The sequence below is a fragment of the Patella vulgata genome, chromosome 5 (assembly GCF_932274485.2).
Source record: "Patella vulgata chromosome 5, xgPatVulg1.2, whole genome shotgun sequence".
Taxonomy (NCBI): Eukaryota; Metazoa; Mollusca; class Gastropoda; family Patellidae; genus Patella; species Patella vulgata.
The window spans coordinates 32,208,101-32,224,366 of record NC_065883.2 but is presented as its reverse complement, the minus strand read 5'-3'; the positions used below and the strand labels follow the sequence as shown (position 1 = coordinate 32,224,366).

At 35.0% G+C, this 16,266-nt stretch overlaps 1 protein-coding gene across 1 annotated transcript; it reads right to left on the bottom strand.

The window, feature by feature from the left end:
• Positions 1-7,270: 7,270 nt before the first annotated feature.
• Positions 7,271-15,956, bottom strand: LOC126821233 (deubiquitinase DESI2). Its single transcript, XM_050549610.2, has 5 exons — positions 15,597-15,956; positions 13,451-13,523; positions 10,508-10,601; positions 9,751-9,892; positions 7,271-9,419 (listed from the first exon to the last, which is right to left on the bottom strand). Exons 1-5 carry the CDS (start codon positions 15,633-15,635, stop codon positions 9,246-9,248), a joined length of 522 nt encoding a protein of 173 aa, XP_050405567.1. The 5' UTR covers positions 15,636-15,956; the 3' UTR covers positions 7,271-9,245.
• Positions 15,957-16,266: the final 310 nt, after the last annotated feature.

The following is a 16,266-nucleotide window of genomic DNA, read 5'->3' as shown; positions in this document are numbered from 1 at the left end:
TAGTCTCGAACTATCAGCGGTGGACTGTATTTCTGTAGGTGCGTGGGCCACCCTAGGAATGGTTAAAGCGCGCGGGTTTGATCACAAGGTCTGTCAATAAGTCAAGTAGCGTGGTTTCGAATACGCGCTTGTGCGTTTTCCCACTGCCAAAGAAACCTACGCGCAAGCGAATTATTGAAATAAAATTGACCCATATGTTAGTCCCGAAATGACCTAGTCGAGTGGACGTTACCCCCCCCCCCCCCTCCCCTGTAAAAATTTACAAGATACGTCTTTTTGAAAATAACATGGATTTATTTCATCACCGACACTTCGTCGTGTGAGAAACAAAATGTTCTAACTACCAAATTGGTCAAAAATGAGATATGGGTACCGTTGGATTCAGCTTGAAGAGTTCTATCTCCTTACACTCTGTTATATGAACTATTATTTCACTGTAAAATAATATAAGCAATAATTTTTTGTTCTATCTCCAAAAGCCATATTTTGCCTAGAATTAGAATGTTCTATGTCCCTTGGCCAATAGCTGGTGTTGTTTAAGGTCACGTGATTAGCAGACCGGCTACAAAGTTACTGATTCATTGTGTGCCTAGAATAAGTTAAGTTTTTCCTTGTTAAATCTTTATTTTATTGTTGAATTATGAGAGTGAAGGGGCACATGAATGTAGTAGAATAAGTAGTGAGGCTGTTGACAATAATTTGAATTAGAATTAAAATGTTCAAGGATATAGAACGTTTTGCTAGTTATGATTGTGTGTAGATATTAAGTATCTGTGGACATAGAACAATACAATTTCGTTATTGTACTAAATGTTTATTTAATATAAAGCATTTATTAACATGTACGGTGGCTGATTTAGGACACGCACAAAAAAAATATCTCGAGCGCTCGAGATATTAATACTAAGATACTAAGATACTAAGTCGAGTGCTCGAGATACTAAGTCGAGCGCTCGAGATAATTAATTTGAGCGCTCGAGATAATTAAGTCGAGCACTCGAGATACTAAGTCGAGCGCTCGAGATAATACAATCGAACACGCCTCAACCGATGTTTTAAGCTGTATAATTTTGTGCATTATTTAATGATAAACTTGCAGAATAAAGATATTCATTTGTTCGTTTTTACAGCCCATCCAAAGCTGCAGTGACGGAGAGCCCCCCCCCCCCACACACACACACACCCACCCACCCCCCCCCCCCCCACACACACACACCCACACACTCCATCCCATGCTCATCACCACCACTAAAAATTTCCCATTACATTTACCACTTCCATGTAGGGAGGATATCGCATATTATTATCATACGAATCAATAATTGTATATATATCGAGGTTACAGAGTTTTGCTAGGATTGACATTTCCTCTTATCTAGAAGCTCAGGTCTGATCCAAGGTTATATATTCCATATGTGTAGGAACTGAGCATTACCTAATTTACCCTGGCGCAAGTGACGCGATCGTGTCGGGCTTCTACATTCAATCCCGCGCCCTTCAGGCCGCAATTCTTAATCGATCATCTTGAAAACTTTTCATACTTATTCCTTATACCGTAAAGATGTCCTCTATTATTTTTGGTGCAGGTCCGACCCCCTGAGACAGAGCCACACCAAATTTTTGTGTATGTTTCTCCTACAGGGCGCAATTCTTAACAGATACTTTTGAAGCTTTGCATACCTATTCCTTATACCCTAGGGATGACCCCTATTGTTTTTTTTTTTGCGTGATTGCCTGGATTCCAGGATCAGCGCCACACCCATTTTTTTGTGTATCTGTGTGTTGCCTACAGGCCAGGATTCTTAATGGATCGTCTTGGAACTTGGCATATGTATTCCTTATAGCCCAAAGACGACAACTGCATGTCCCGACCCCAGGGACAGAGCCACGTACATTTTTTTTTGTATTTACCGTATACAGGCCGCAATTCTGAATGGATTAGCTTGGAACTTAGCATATTATTATGTATTCCTAATGGCATAAGGGCGGTAACTATTGATTTTGGGCGCGGGAGAGTGGGGGAGTGAATGTAGAAGCCCGGCACGATCGCGACACTTGCTCCCGGGTAAATTAGGCAATGAACAGTTCCTACACATATGAAATAAATAACCTTGGATCAGACCTGAGCTTCTACTAGATAAGAGGAAATGTCAGTCTCTCCTAGCAAAACTCTGTAACCTCGATATATATAATTATTGATTCATATAATAACATGCGATATACTCCCTACTTGGAAGGGGGTAAATATAACTGGAAATATTTAATGGTGGTGATGAGCATGGGATGTAGTGAGTGGGTGTGGGTGTGGGTGTGGGTGTGTGGTGGGGGGGGGACTCCGTCACTGCAGCTTTGGATGGGCTGTAAAAACGAACCAATGAATATCTTTATTCTGCAAGTTTATCATTAAATAATGCCCAAAATTATACAGCTTAAAACATCGGTTGAGACGTGTTCGATTGTATTATCTCGTGCTCTCAACTTAATTATCTCGAGCGCTCGACTTAATTATCTCGAGGGCTCAACTTAATTATCGAGATATTTTTTTTTTTTTTTTTTGCGTGTCCTAAATCAGCCACCGTACATGTTAATAAATGCTTTATATTAAATAAACATTTAGTACAATAACGAAATTGTATTGTTCTATGTCCACAGATACTTAATATCTACACACAATCATAACTAGCAAAACGTTCTATATCCTTGAACATTTTAATTCTAACAAAATGTGACGTTTTGTTATTTTAAAATTTCTATCTCCATCTTCATTTGCCACGTTTTAGAAGAATTTACATTTTTAGAGAGATAATTAGCGCACATTGCCGAGTTAACATATACTAGAATTGATCGGAAATATAAACTTCCTTAACAAAGTTACAGAAATGTGTTCTCAAGACCCCCAAACTTTGAAGGCCATTATCTCAGCTTTCAACAAATGGTAGTTAGAACAGTCTGTTTCTCACACGACGACTTGCTAACGTAGCTAAAAACGTTGAGATGTACTGATGTGCTTGTTTTTTCTACGATTGGGAGCCTTTAGTTCCAAGTGGCAAATTCAATTTCTTTATTAATGCATGTAACATCTTAAAAATAAGATAATTTTATACTATTATGACTAATTAAACTTACAGAGGCCAATTTAGTGGCACAACTATCGCCTTACTCCAAATATTCGCGTTTGACTTAAAGGGGCTAAATCGCTAACATTTGGGACCTAGAAATTGACAAAAGTGGGTCGCAACGCATTTAATACTGTAATATGAATGTATATAAACTGATTTACATTCAATGGTTTCCGTTTTACTCCAATTTCAAATCAGTTATGTTCGGCGAAATAAGCCAGCAGCCTCAAGCGAGTGCAAATTTCTAGCGTCTGGTCATTCCAGTCTACATGCGCCGTTTGATTTGGTACAATGTGTCTAGCCTCGTCCCTCGAGTCTCTTGATACAACTGGGGCCGAAGCGCATTATGGTACACGATTCGTGTTCCAATGGTAAAATGTTTATTTTGTCTTAAATATTGGATAGCAAAAGCCCATCTTTTTCCGGTAAGATCACAACATGAATGTTGATTTAATTTGACAAATAAATCGTGTTTTCAATGTTGAAGATTTTTGATGATATTGAGTTAGAGACTTAGCTACTTTAATATGAAGCGTTGTTTTTATACGACATACACCGTCATACATCTCCCGTTTAAATATGGCGTTCCTATATCGGCTTAACGCTTCGATTATAAATACGATGATTTATACCCGTTTGAGGTAGGATTATATGCTTAATTGTAGTTGTATCTCGAAACACGGAGGGTTGTTATCTAAACCGACACAAATTTAATTTTGTGGAATCCAGTCTTGCTTGAAATGAAAGGACAGGCAATTGCGGGGAAACGGAGATAACTTTAGACAAAAAGGATACCTATTTTGATTCTTATTTTCATTATTTCTTCTGATTGGGAAGCGGTTTCGGAATAAATACTCCCCAATATTCTAGAAGTATACTGGTACTTGTGTTTTCGACTAAAATCGTCGATTTAGGAATTAAAATAACGATCAACTAGCTTATTGGATATTGTCTGATTTCACTTTCATATGGAGCTAATTTTAGTATGGGGGTTAAAAACATTTTATTTTAGCTTAATTGATCCGACTGACTAACAATTCCAGAGATACGGTCCACCCAATTTTGGGGATTTCGGCCAAAATGGGCCCGATATTAAGTAAATAATGCTAGAATAAGTATTTCTGGAATGGGGATTCCACAAGAATTCTTAATCTACACTTATATTTGACATCCAGGTGTTTTAAAGAGATAAGACCTTTAGACTTTGAATTTGACCTTGTAGACCATGTGACCTATTTTCTAGGAATCTAGTGAAAACTGGCGCGTTCTAATAATAATATGTTTCTTATGTAGTACTATCGGCAATCTCTGGATAGGCCAAAATATGGGTCTATATCTATTACTTAGTAGCTCCTGGAGCACTACAAAATCCAGAAAATATACAATTACACCAAACTGTTTTCGGTTTTCATGGCCAAGTAGCATGCGAACCCTACCACTCACCTGTAATCTGACTGCAGAAATCTGAAACTCGATTAAATTGATACATATTTTGTTTCCAAAACTTATCGGTAATTCATGAAACTCAAATGCCAGTTTCTAGTTTTTACATGTACAATAACATATTTTTTTTTCCAGATTTTTTCGAGGGGGTCGATTTCCCAAATTTCTGAAAATTGACCCACTTGACATGGAATGATCCCACTGCGAATAGGTGAACAAGCATTCGGCACACCTACATATCTAACCTCGGCTGTCAATCTGTTTCACAGAGAATTACGAGTCTTCTAGCGAATATTCACTGCTGATCAGTGTGCTCGGATGTATGACGAATTCCGTCATTGGAACTATTTTCAAGATTCAAACTGGCGGGGCCCATGAAGCGACGTCTTTGAAGTGTGTTTTATCTCAAGAAACTGTATAGTATCAATGTCTGAAGCTGCTTTTCTTTCAAGTTTATCCGATTTTCTTTAAACAAAGGGCAACTTTGCAATGAAAACAAAGCCATTTTGAGATCCTCTTTCTAAAAGCGGCAAGTTTTCGTAATAAATACTAAAATAGGTAAATCGCATCACAGATGTATAACTGCAGCTACATATCACTTCCGACATAGGGGGTGGGGTGAGAGGTCCTAAGTGGTCTAGAGTGTCACGCTCGAACTCTAGCTGGTCGGTCACCTCTCTGGCGTGCGGTTGCTGTTTCAATCCCTGGTGTGAGTGTATGTGGCTTGGACTTGGAGATAGGGGCGCCTTCTCAACCTTGTGGCTTGTGGGTTTTTACTCTGGGTACTCCGGTTTCCTCCCACTGCAAAGACCCCAGCAAGTGGACATTAAACGCTAAGTACAACAACAACTAACCGTCATACAGACGAGGTTAGACATATGTTACCAGAGTCCGCACAGGTTTGCCGAATGGTGAACAAGCTTCAACTGAATCAACCAGACTCCTATGTTATTGTACAGGTAAAAACTAGAAACTGGCATTTGAGTTTCATGAATTACCGATAAGTTTTGGAAACAAAATATGTATCAATTTAATCGAGTTTCAGATTTCTGCAGTCAGATTACAGGTGAGTGGTAGAATTCGCATGCTACTTGGTCATGAAAACCGAAAACAGTAACTTAAAATAATATACAGCAATTAAAAAATTCAACAACATTTTCAATTACAAAGAATTTTATTTTGACTGATTTAATAACATTTTTTAAAAACAATAGCTGTCTATATATCATAATGTAAAAACAAACATATTTATTTGTTGATATCTGTACAGGGGAAGTAATGAGATAATGATATTGACAACAAAACAACATTTAAATATTTTTGAAAAATAAAACCCAAAAGACTACTATATATGGTATTGCACACAAACTGAAGAATATAACAAAAATATATAACATACTTATCGAGAAATTACAAATTTGCATATTATATAATATAAAGTACACATTTTTTCAAGCAGTCAGTCATAGTGATATTCTTCTTTTATTCACTGTACTTAGTTATATGTGAAACAGATGTTTGTGCTTTTACCGTAATTAACACATTTCTTTATAATGACCAAAAAACAATTGTTTTAAAATACACAAAGAACTACATGCAAATAATTTATATTAGATTGAGTATGATATTTTATCAAACATACTATACAAATCAACTAGATATAAAGTGTCTTGGTGAGCTCTTGAGTTTCATATAAAACTTTGATAAGCTCAGATGCATGTACTCGCTCGTCTTGGCCTGGGGTAATTACATTACAAAGGTAATTAATTACATTACCATTTAAATGTAATCATTACAATTTCTTTCTCATTTGTAGAAATGTAATTAATTGCCATTACCCATTACATTGAAAGTTATTAATAAAAGATACCATGTAACTATATGAAGAACAACTCTTTTTTTTACAGACATTAAAAAGTTAACTATATTTTATTTTTAACCACAAAGCTCCCACGTAATCATGCACAATAATCTTTGATTTTCTACATGAATTCTCATTTCCATAAATATCACATCAAGGCAAAAGTAAATTTCTATGTGACAGGAGTGTAAAAACTGTTACAATTGAATGTCTTTTAATTTGGTAAATTCCTAATCAATACAAAACTGTAACTGGGAAATTATCCAGCACGCTAGAAAAACAATGTATGAATTCCTAATCAATCCAAAACTGTAACTGGGAAATTATCCAGCATGCTAGAAAAACAATGTATGAATTGTAATGAAATGGGGTATCCAGCCCATTACAAAAACAATGTATGAATTGTAATGAAATGGGGGGGTGGCAATATGTAAGGATAAGATGATGGCATTCTTGAAAGCCACTAGAATTTGATTATTAGGCTACTTTTTAGTATTGACTGTTATAATTCTTTTAATCTAATTTCAATTTTTCTTTTAAATCCAATGTACAATGTATTAGATTTGTGTCAGATATTCGAACTTTACTTCCTTGAGGCTTCACATACAGGTAAATACTGCTATTTGCAATAAAAAGTAATTGGAATGTAATTGACCATTACATGATATTTGGAATATAATGATCTACTTCTCTAATACTCATTACATGTCCTTTACTTCAAATTGTGTAATAATTACTTTTGATTACCCCAGGCCTGCTCCTTCCCCTCCCCTTCATGAAGGGTCTGGGTCTTGGGACATAAACAATTACAATTGCAAACATGATTTTTATTTTTTTTAAATATTACCTTTCCTTGGGAATATAAAGTAGAAGGCTGTTTCATTCCGTCTTTTGTTTGTCTCTAAATGGTATATGATTAAACTAATAGAACGGTACTGGTAAGAAAAATAATTGAAAACTGTAGTACTATAATGTAATGCTAATCTAAAGTGCATATATAAAATATTGGTTGTAAAAGAGGAAAATTGTTAATTTGGGGTTGTTTCTTGAAATCACTTTTATTGCCATTTTAAAATTACCAAATCCGTCATTTTATGATATGAAACACTTCATTGAAGAGGTTTAGCGATATACTTTTAAAGATAAAACAAATGGAATGAAACAGTCTTCTTTCTGCTTGTCAACATGGCTGCTAGTGAACAGAAGTAATTGAGCAAAAAAAAAAAAAAAAGAAGGTATTATTTACATAATAGACAAATACAGAATGTTAAAAATTAAATTTAACAATTACAGTAAAACAAAAATAGAGATTAATCAGCCTATGAAATATTAAATATCAATTTGTCATTAAAAATACAGCAATAAATTATTAACATATACAATATATGTACAAGATATAAGGTATGGATTATTGTAAAAGAATTTTCTTTTATTTTAAGTCAACAGAGGGCCATAATTGAGATAAAAATTAATGGAATCCAAAGAAACACGAACTTGAACTGTTGCCTTGCTAAATACAGCAGTTCACAATGTATATAGATGAAATTTATTAATTAATTGCATTTTTTGCAAAATGCTTATGATCGAAATTAGTGAAGGTATTGATTTAATGAAACTTTCACCACTCTCGCCCAATTAGAAGCGAAGTTTTTGGGTTCCAAATTCAAATGTCTATTTCCCTAGTCTCATGTATAGCTGTAATGAACCCTGAAAGTTTAACCATACTAACTCAATTAAAATCAAAGCTATTGTGTTCCAAAGTCTCGACCAATCACTCTTTAACCTCAGCAGACATGGTATTGATGTTAAACTATACACCAAGTTTCATCACCCACGTAACTAGAATCAAAGTTAATGTGTCCCTAAGGTATGGACTAACCAAATTGCTTATCTCTACCAGAAAATGCTCATCTGTCATATGTTCATACCTATTTTAATAGTCCCCTGTTTTCTTTGAAAGGTGGGGACAACTAAAGAAAGAAATCCAATATTTTTAATAAAAAATACCGAGAAAGAGTTAAGCATTTATGAGAAGACGTTTGTTTTGAGGTAAGAAATGTCTTTGGAGTTCATGAGTAATTCCGTACATGGACCAAAATGATAATATTTCATAATAATTTAAATAACACAGGTAAAGTCAGTAACATATCTATTCTTGTGCAATTCTTCATGGTGGTACTTAGTCTTTGCTTATATTCTGTTCTATTCCCTGAATCAGTATGATATTGACAACAATAATAGTCTAATTAATTGTTCATATTATTACTTTCGTTGTTATGCAAAACCTCTCTTACGTAAGTGCTTTGGGGGAAATAATGGATGTTGTAGCCTCAAAAATCGGTGTGCCTTGTTAAGCATGTCATTTCTTTTGAAAACAAAATAATGTGTGGTGTACAATATTTGTCTTCTGCAAATGTCTGAATAATGGTGAAACATCCTTTCTTAAAACATTGAGTGAATACAAAACACTCTTTTCTTTCCATGGTCTTGTTTTTTTCCAATTAAATTAAAAGAAGAATAACAGTTATATTGTCTTATAAATTACTCATAATAGAAAACAACAGAATAGAAAATATCGGCTATACTTTCTAACTACGTAAAGAAACATTTTCTCTTCATTTGCTCCATGACTTGTACCAGTACATTGGGTCTAATGATAAAATTTGTCAACCAGTTACATTACCAACACATTAATCAATGTTCTTCCCAGATAATGTTGAAACTATTACAGTTCTTTCTATCTGTAAAGTTGAGAATCATGAGGCAGGAATGGCTGAAGATTTGCTTAAGTTAACCATAAAGGAAAGATCAAGATAGCTGTGTCACCTACGACCCTCTGCTTCCCTCTTTTGTTCTTCTGTAGGAGGTGGTATAACTGCCTTCAGTGCTGCAGGAGTCAACCACTCTTTAGGAATAGCTTTTTCAATAAATGGTATACAGGAACTAACATATGCTAACCTGTTCACCCAGCTTGGTAATTCTTTGCCACACATAATCTAGAAATAAACAGTAATCAAATTTTTTATAAACATCTTAAAATCAGAAATATTTGTATGAACGATCTTACAGTATGACAACATTCTACATACGCCAGGTGCTGTGTTTGATTGGTTTGTCTTCTGCAGATCATAATAATTGTCGGAACATCGACAGAGGACAGACAGTTCTTGTGCCAAGAATTGTAAGTGTATAAAGCGCACTAGTTGTAATTCAAAAAGAACAAGTTTTTAACCTGTATTTTCCATGGCAGCAGCATAACCAACTTTCTATGTACACTATTGTGCATACTGATAACCCTGATAATGCAACAACACTCAATATACATACCTGAATTAAGGAGGCTGAGAAGTGATTACAATTTTTATTCAGCAGATGATATTGATCCCCCCGAAACTCTTTACCTAATTGTTCAACATAATTCTTTATATCTTCATGAGAAAAATCAGTATAACCTATTAAAATAGATTCTCTGAAAAAAAATTAATATAATATTAATATTAATATCAACTGAACAAAACAAAATTTAACTGATATGGTGATTTAAAAAGATCTATATGTCATGACTCTAATATTATTACTACACATATTATGGCATTACATGAGAAATTACTGGCAATAATGGAGGAAAAATTTATGAAAACCACAAAGATGTTCCTCACCAACAAACCTTACTTAAAAAGATAGTTTTAAACATTTCAAATGAGGTAAACATATGAAATATCTTTATCTATTTATTCTATTATTTATGTTACAAAAGTCAAAATATGGCTGTAAATTTGATAATGGTTAAAACAGTACAGCATCTACCCAACTAACACAAGTGCAGATCCAAGGGGTTTTGGTTCACATTTTAACATACTAAAAGGGTATTTGTCTTGTGGAGGAGTGTCGATCTGATCCAATGATCTATTTGCCTCGTATCCACCCTTGGCTGCACATAATGTATCACAGATCCCTAACCCTAGGATGACCAGCAAACATTATATAACATTGTTATAAAGGATAAACAAACTAATTAAAACCAGTACATATTTAAATCTGGAATTAAATCAGGAATATAACAAAGATTTTAAATAAATCCTACTTGAATTTAAATTGTTCTCCTAAATCTTCAGCATCTCGAGGTGCAATTTCAAACAAACCAGAAAATGGAAATGGATGACCTCCATATGCATATTCTGAAAAGATAAAAAAAATGTATGTCAAAGAATTCAAATGCCATGCTCATTCGAGATACATTATTGCTTTAGTAAACCTATCGATGGTCAAATTTATCCAAAACTATGTGTTTAAGATCAGATTTTCGGTTACATTATTGGCCAAGAGGAATAAAATGGGTGTTGTTCTCTTCATATCTTGCCTAGCAGATAACATTATTATTACAGGCTACTATTGAGTAACGACCCAGCCACTATACTGTCGATGAAAGTTTCATCAACCTCAACACTATTTTAATTGATCACCTGTATTATTCACCGGCTCGCTACAATATACATGCAGCTAGCCTCTTCCTATCTTCAATAGAAGGCTTGATCTCGCTTTAACTATGTACATCTTATCAAGGCCTTCACGTAATACCCTGCATATTCTGACACTAAATTCCACGGTCATTGCAAATACCAAGTCTCGCGCTTTCAAGTTAAAATGTCTACCTGTGATAAAGTACAAGGTTTGTCCAATGTCAAGGTTTCCGTGGGGGTCGCTATGTCACAATCTCTGATTGGATGCTACTGTTCATGTGTCTGCAGATAAAGTAGCTATAAGTTTGGGAATTGTGAAGTAATCTAGTAACGACCAGATGCTGTAAAACTCGCAGTCGTTGCTTCAGAAACATGGCCTCTTCCATGATTAAATGAGGCATTGTATGTTATATAATAGGCCTGGAATGATCAATTTACAAATTGAAATCCTCTTGTCCAGAACATAATATACAGCATATGCCCCTGCCTTATTAAAGATACATTATGTAAGATTTGGATAAAGAACTGGTCATTCTGGCTATAATAGTTCCAAAATAGATAATGCAAAATAATTATATTGAAAATTTCATTCAAATTATTTTATTCTGAGCGAAAATATATTAGCCTTTGAATTCAATGAAGGTTTGACAAGATGTGTGCACTGATAGTAATCACCATACTGGTTGTTCGAAGCTTAGCGGGGGTTGGATGACCGAATGGTTAGCGTGTGTGCTTGTATCATAAGGTTTGTCAGTGAGTCAACTGGCGTGGTTTCACCCCCCCCCCCTCTCTCTCTCCGAGCTTAGTCTCCATTTTTAGATTAAATTATTAATGTACTTAAAATCGGACCTATCTGACCGCATTGAAACTTGATTATAGGCAGATTTAGCTCTTGTATAATGCCTGTTTAACATCTCCTAAAGATGAAGCCTTTAAATTTGAACATTTTGTAAAAAAAACCCAAAAACACCTTCAAGGAATTGTATTCATAAGTTACGGTACTCAGGCTCTTACTGAAACTTTTTTGGATGGTCGAAGATGACTATTTTTGAATGTATAAAATAATTTTGAGTGCACTGAAATAAAAATTTATTTTTTACATCCGAATTTCCAAGAAAACTCATCATTTTAGGCTTTTCCATGGATACCAGACAAACCAAGCTCTATAGCCAGAAAGTGACCCATAGGTTTCTTGGACTTGCATTTAGCATTGTTCATGCCAAAATCTATGCAGGGTTTGAAACATAGTTGGTAAATAAAATTGGTATTTAAGAGGTGATTAACCCGTTAAGTGCGTAGGTCGTTATATAACGTCCTAGACAACTGCCACTCACTGTGTGTAGGGCGTAATATAACGCCTTGTAGGTATTTTCCCCAACCTATTCTTAGAACATAGTTTGTCACTTGGGGGAATCCCTTAGAACATAGTACATAGTTCTTCGTCACTTCGTCAAATTAATTACACAATAGGGGGTAGTTAACGTTTTAAAAACGTCACGCTTAACGGGTTAATATGTAGTTTATCACCCCAAATAACAAAAGAAAGGTTGCCACTTGCCAGGCAACAAAACATATGCCCACAGCAGCTAAGTCATCCGCGGAGTCAACAAAAGTCATCACATATTTTTTCCATTTGTCAGAAATGAAAACATTTATAACATTCTAACATTTAGCATACAAAACATTTAATATCAATTTTCATAATCATTGGAAATCATTGACATTTGGCAGGCTTCTTCATCTTATGACCTTAAACACTGTGTATAAATTTTAAGACAATCGCATGTTACCTTTAGCGTCTAGAGCGTCCACAAGATATTTCAAAGTGATCAAGGGCCTTAACTCTGGCAGCAATTATCGGGAATTGTTGAAAATCAATAAGCTTCTTTGTCTCATGACAAAGTCAATCAGATATTAATAACTTTAGCCTCTAGAGCATCCACAACATTTTTCAAAGTGATCAAGGGCCATAACGTTAATAGGCTTCTTCGTCTCCTGACCTTAAACACTGTGTATAAATTAAATTTAAAATCAACTGGATATTAACTTTAGCCTCTAGAGCATCCACAAGATGTTTCAAAGTTATCAAGGGCCATAACTCTGGCAGTAATTATCGGAAATCTGTGAAAATCAATAGATTCTTCATCTCATGATCTTAAATTTAAAGTAAATCGGATATCAACTTTAGCCTCTAGAGCGCCAACAAGATGTTTCAAAGTGATCAAGGGACATAAGTCACACAACTCTGGCAGTAATTATTGGAAATCGGTGAAAATCAATAGGCTTCTTCGTCTCAAGACCTTAAACACTGTGTATAAATTTAAAGTCAATTGGATATTAGATTTAGACTATAGAGCGTCCACATGCAACTGTGGACACCGGACGGGCGGGGCGACGACAATATACAATCACATTTCAATGTCACATCTTATGAACAAAACTTACAGTGCTAATTTTAAAATGTGTATTTTAGAGTATTCAACACCCTTCTATTTCAGAGTCCACTCTGAAAACTGCGAATTTTCCTAAAAGACAGATTAAAGCATTTTTTTTATACATGTACTAACCTGTTCCATAAACTTCTACTCCAGAATGAAAAACTCCTAAACCAATAGGTGCTGTATATTCATTCATCCAGTACTAGAATAAAAGAAATGGGCCTCATTTATAGTTGTATGTTTTAAATGGATTTCTTCGATTATGAACAAACTACTTATTTATGGCTATTAAAAACTTGCCTGTGTGTTTGAAATCACCTCCCATTAAAAAAATCCATTGTACAACTAAATATCACAAAGAAGAAAAAAAGTTATTTCTTGTAAAATTGAACTCCTCACAAATTTGGACATCGAGAAATACAAGAAGAGCATTGCTAATGCTGCAATATGTCCACATTCTTGCTTTGATTGATATGGTACTTTTTAAAATGAAGAGAATGAAATATGAAATGGCTGCAATGTCTGTAATATGACAAGAGGCAAAGAAGGCTAGACGTTGGGTTTGTTTTGCCAAATTTACAGACTGAATTTACAGGAATAAACATGCAAAGTTCCAAGATGATCCATTCAGAATTGCAGCCTGTAGATTTTGACTAAACTTTGCAGATTTGGTTATTGGGAACCCTGTATACCCCACATGAAATATGAGGGTCACCAACCTTGTAGTTACTGAGAACCAGTTATGGCCATTTTAGAGTAAATATCATTTTTTAAGAAAAAAAAATTCCCTATTGATTTTTTATTTTTTTAAATTATTTTTTTTATGATTGATTTGTCTACTACCTCAATATATATGACTGTTAAATTTTTCCAAAACCATTTGAGGCCATGAGGATTTTATTTTGAGACGGAGTTTTTGCTATATGCTAAAACATATAAATTCCATAATGCTATATCTCATCCACTACGAGGCTAAGGACAATTCTATTAATAATGGAAGTTGAGGACTACTAATAATATTACTTGATTTTGACAAAATGATTGCCACAGATTTCTTTCATATTAAATTTGATGGTCGAACTTAAAGAAAATGACTTCATTTCTGACATCATTTTTCCAATAAAATCATTCATTGCCTGGAGTATTAGAGATGGGATGACAAGAAATATGTTGAAATTAAATGTAATTGAATTAAAGATTATACATTATGTAAGATTTAGATAAAGAGCTAGCCATTCTTGCTATAATAGTTCGAAAATAGATAATGTAAAATGAATAATTTGAAAATTTCATTCAAATTACTCTATTGCGACCGAAGATATTAGCCTTTGAAGGTTTGACAAGATGTGTGCAATAATTTCAACCACTGTACTACGTGTTTCATGTTAATATTTTTTTTCGTGTTTTGAATTGGCCTATTTCTAATAAATTCATCAGCTACTCTTTATATACATGTACCGGTACATATTAGTATTACAGATATAAAGAAATGAGACATTCTTTTCATAAACTTTCAACATTGAAAATTGTGGAGTTCCTTGATAGATCTATACAGTGCGTGATCCACGATTCCACGTGCTGTACTTGATTGCGAGGGGTAAATTTTACCTGCATGTTATTTTTTATAAAATCGCTTTTGGTTTATTATAGATTGATCTGACAGTTGTGTTCAACCGTTCCTTTCAACTTATTCCCGAGTCCGAAACGTCACCTACCTGAGTCCGAAAGACAAGGACAGCTGTCTAGTCCTTCGGATGACACGAAAAACCGAGGTCCCTTGTATACATTAGAATGCACGTAAAAGATCCCTTGGCAGTTGGAATTCGATATATAAGAGTAGGCGATAGTGCCGCTGCCCGGGCAAAATTTCACTCATAGCACACTGTATGGCATATGCCCGTCTTCATTAGCCCAGCATAGGAGCAGAACAGTAGGACGTTAAACCCCATGTCCGAAATGTTGAGGCCATATTTTTGGGGGTCCGAAATGTCAGAAGTTCGAAATGACGCGGGACCGAAATGTCATGTTATCATAATACAGTAGGCCTACTCAACAGATTACAATAATACAAGAAGATCTTTAAAGGTATAATATTAGGAAGAAAGGGTCAAAATAAAATCTGTGGATTGGTGAATGAAACTACAAACATATGATGTAGTAGTAGTACATACTTGTAGGCCTACACGCCTGCCTACCCTAGTCCCTACCAGTCCAGTGGCAGGTGGTTAGACAAGAACTTGAAGAAGGAAGTAAACTACAGGCTAGTTTTTCTTACCATATCATACACATTAATACGGACAGGTTGTCTGGCCATTGTTTTATCTTCTCACACTGGGTATAAATCACAATTATAATTTACTTGCATATGATTATTTACGCATTCGTAGGTCATTGACATGAATTTGCTTTTCGATTGATAAACCCTTCCTCTCTCTCACTCTGTCGATACTGTACCGATTATTATGTACTGCTTGCTATCCGCTATAGTCATAGACTTGTGTTTCGCTTTCTACATCCGCACTGTAAATGTGGTGCAGATATATATTATTAGATAGAAGTCTTTTAGTCAAACATGTTAGATAAATGGTTAAACCAATCTAATATTATGACTCAAACAACCCACTTTCTTCAGGAAACGGAACAGGAAGTGGCGTAGACTGGAGTGAAGTTAGCACTCTGAAATAACAACATCTGTCTAAAATAATAATTATGACCATTTGGCATGTTCTTCTCGGAGAGAGAGAGAGAGAGGGGGGGGGGCTTAACGCCCACTCAACTCAAACTAGGTCATGGTTCAATTTTATTTCAACAATTCGTTTGCGCGTAGGGGTCTTTAGCACTTTAGCAGTGGGAGGAAATCGGAGGACCCGGAGAAAACCCGGTTTGACAGGCGATCCCTGTTTCAATGATAGACCTTATGATACAACGCGCACGCGCTGACCATT